This window comes from Pterocles gutturalis, unplaced genomic scaffold (genome assembly GCF_000699245.1).
Source record: "Pterocles gutturalis isolate BGI_N339 unplaced genomic scaffold, ASM69924v1 scaffold4628, whole genome shotgun sequence".
NCBI classification, from domain to species: domain Eukaryota; kingdom Metazoa; phylum Chordata; class Aves; order Pterocliformes; family Pteroclidae; genus Pterocles; species Pterocles gutturalis.
In genome coordinates, this window is record NW_010122781.1 from 544 (window position 1) to 3,888 (window position 3,345).

General features: G+C 42.3%; 1 protein-coding gene across 1 annotated transcript in view; it reads left to right on the forward strand.

The window, feature by feature from the left end:
- Window positions 1-669: 669 nt before the first annotated feature.
- Window positions 670-3,345, forward strand: part of FBXO21 (F-box protein 21) — a gene marked incomplete at its 5' end in the record, with an annotated part of 18,375 nt that continues 15,699 nt past the window's right edge. The window contains 2 exons of the mRNA XM_010077623.1: window positions 670-761; window positions 2,225-2,360. Coding sequence (XP_010075925.1) covers window positions 670-761; window positions 2,225-2,360 — 228 coding nt within the window. The remainder of the gene's footprint in view (window positions 762-2,224; window positions 2,361-3,345) is intronic.

The window sequence follows — 3,345 nt, forward strand, 5'->3', positions numbered from 1 at the left end:
AGACACGGCCGTATGCACACTGGGGTTGTCAGCTGGCCCCACCAGCAGCTGGCAGCTTCGGAAACAGCTGCCAGGAGTTGTCCTGTTGCAGGACTAATGCTTTGCAGAGAGAGGTATTTATTGGTAGAGGTTTTGGCAGAGCTATTTTCACAGAAACCAAAATCCTTTGCATTGACTTTTGCTGCTTGTGGGTTTAGTTTTTCCCCAAGGCTGTCACAGGGTATCTGTTGAGGGCACCAATGAAGCTGTTAACACTTCAGGTGGGAATAAAGCGTGAGTGTTCTTGTTGATACTGCTCATGTCACCGTGGTTTCAGCAGTTCTGGAAACACCGCTCCTTCCCTGGGGCTGTCAGCCCGTCTAGAATAGGGCACACTCCTCTGCTACCTGGTTTTGTCTGTGTTTTGGCACAGGAAAAGTAGCAATATTGCTTTCTCTAATTGCCAGTTGGCTTCTAAAATTTAGCATAGCTCCAATGGGAGGATTATTCTCTTTTCACAGCTGAAAAAGGCTACTGAACAATTACAGCTTCCCCAGTTCACCGAGCTATGGTTTGGGGTGGCTGGCCAGGTACTTTCCCCAGTTCAATGGCTATGATTTCTGAAGCAAATCTGAAAGTCTAGAAATGGTTCAGATCCAACAGCTGAAATTGTATGTGGCAGGTGATTAGCACACGCTGCTGTCCTCCTCTGCCTTTGATAACAGAACTTTTGGCAGGAGTTTGCACATTGACCTTGTTGTCCTGGCTGGATTCCATCGTGAGTAATTGCATTTTATCTTCCTAAAATTTTCAGTATAATTGCAACCCAAGAAGTTATTCTTTCTCATCCTAAAATAAATGATTGTAATTGTTATTACGACATGGCTGTGTTTCAGCGGTAGTTGAGTGGCTGGGGATCCATCAGGAGAGAGATTGTTGTGTAATGTGAAGTTGTTTGGTTAGTCTTTATTTTGTAACTGTGCTTGTCGTGGAGTTTTATTATTAACTGGTAGCAAAATATCTTCCATGTGAGGACATAACTGTGCATTTTGGTCAGTTGGTAATGACTTTTATACAGAAGTAGTTGTTTAAACGTTTGGCCTTCTCTCTATTTATAAAAGTAAAAATATGTAGATATATAAAAGTGTGTGTAGTATATATATATATTAAAAATCTGAAAAGAACCTAAGGCAGTCCATGTAGCTGAAGGAAAATGTTTTGTAAAAACCAGTAATAATTAACAGAATTTCAAAGTATGTAAATTACAAGAGGCTTTTCTCTCAGCTTTCTTTCCCATGCTGTCTAAAATATTTCCATCTGCGCTGATTCTTGTGTTTCACACACAAATGACCTTGGTATCTTCAGAGCAGCCACGGGTACTGCTGTGCTGGCACCTGTTTTACTGCACAGAGCTGCGTTGTGCAGCACATGCCCCCTTTGTGAGCAGAGGTGTTCCTGCTGCTAACAGCCCCCAGAACATGACCTGAAGGTAGGTGTTCAGTTGAACCTTGAAACACTTCTCAGAAAGCTGTGGAATGTGTTTTAGCTTTTGGACTTTTCGACTCAGTAAAGCAGGTACAGCTTTCTTTTACGAGAAAGGTGTGAGGTTTTTTTAAAATTAATTATTTCTTGTATTAAAAATGAACTGGCAAAGCATTTAGCTGTCACAATTTTAACTTTGAAATTCTCTGTTTTCCTCCAGTAGGTGTTGCCACCAGCAAGGGCAATAGAGGGAGCTCTGTTTTGTGCATCCTTTTAATTAGACCCACAAGGTAGCAGGAAGAACACAGGACTGAATTCTTACTCTATTAGATGACCAGCTAGCTTACGTGTGGTACATCTTCAGAATGGCAAACTTTTTTTTAATTGTAAAGCTCTGCCTCTCTTCTGCTCGTGTGATATTTATATTGCAAAGCTCTAGAGAAAATCTAAAAAGTGTTTAGGTTATTTAGGTATAAAAATACCTGGAGAATGAAACTTTTGAAGGTCTCCTGTTGGCAGGCTTCAGGAGAGCTTGCTTTTAAATAACCACTAATACGCAGATGAAATCAGTTGGGTTTATGCTTTGATGCTTGAGTCAGTCATTGGATTAATTTATGTAATTACATTTAAAGTTGTACTGTGTCTTGGCAACATCTGGGCTCCTCAAGTCATGTGGTTACAATAATGAACATTTTCCAGTTCTGGAGGTTCTCAGTGATGTTGAAATACTAATGAACCTGTTCTCTTATGTCTTGTTGTGTAGATGGCCATCGCTGCTGAAGTACTACAGCCACACAGACGGCGTTAGCTGGCTTGAAGAATACAAAGCACGGCACAATGCTGGTCTGGAAGCCCAGAGAATTGTAGCTTCATTCTCCAAAAGGTTCTTTTCAGAACACGTAAGTCATCTTCTCTATGTATATACAACAGCCTAGCTACTTGTTTAGTGCTTTTTGTTAGTTTGTCTTTCCTTTCTCTTCACATCTTGTCAACTGTGCAGTCAGAAAGTTTGTATTTCCTCACTTTGTGTGAAAATGCTGCATCACTAGCCAAAGCGGGGAGACAGTTCAAAATCCAAAGGTGCAAACTGCGTAGAGTCCAAAGGGCACTCTGCGTATCACAGTCAGCTCCTGCCGCTGCAGCTTTAAAAGCTCTTTGCTTGTTGCAGCGTGTTCAGACCTGGCTCTGGGGTCTTCTGAAGGACCAGTAGTTTGTTGACACCTACCACAGCCTGTGAATTGATCACGCTGCAGACCTCGTGCAGGGATACGTTCTGTGAGGTGTCAGAAGTCATTTGAAAACACCACCAAGGTGCAATAGGTCCACTGAATTGGAAAGTATATCATTTCAGTTCTTTACCCAACTGTGACACCAAGATGCTTTTGTGTTCAGTGTGTAAAAGGTGAAAATGTTGTTTCTCAGACTTATGTGCATGTGGAACAACAGTTATTTCACTGTTTGTTTGGTTGAAGGCTGTGGGTTTGGCTAGCGGTGCAATTCCCGTCAACCTGAAATTCTGTGAAATAGGCACAAATAACTTCATAACTTCTCATAACTTCAGCAGAATTTAAAAGTACACACAAGAGCCACTAAATGGACACCCCTCTGTGGCTCCTTTGCAAATATGTTGTGGTCCAGTAGAGAATTCCCCCGAGATATAGGAGATCTGTGTTAAAATCCTCGTACCTGATTTTTAAGCAAGGGTTGGCACCTGGGTTTTCACCCCTGCAGAAGGCGGCCGTGGGGGCAGTGGGGTATTTGGAGATGCGTGTCTCTTAGCTGTTCTTTTTGAACTGTTCCACTGGAGTTGCAGCAGGTGGATGTTTGACCATGGAGAAATGTGTGTCGGGGCATTAACCAGAGGCGGAGGCTCCTGGATTCCTG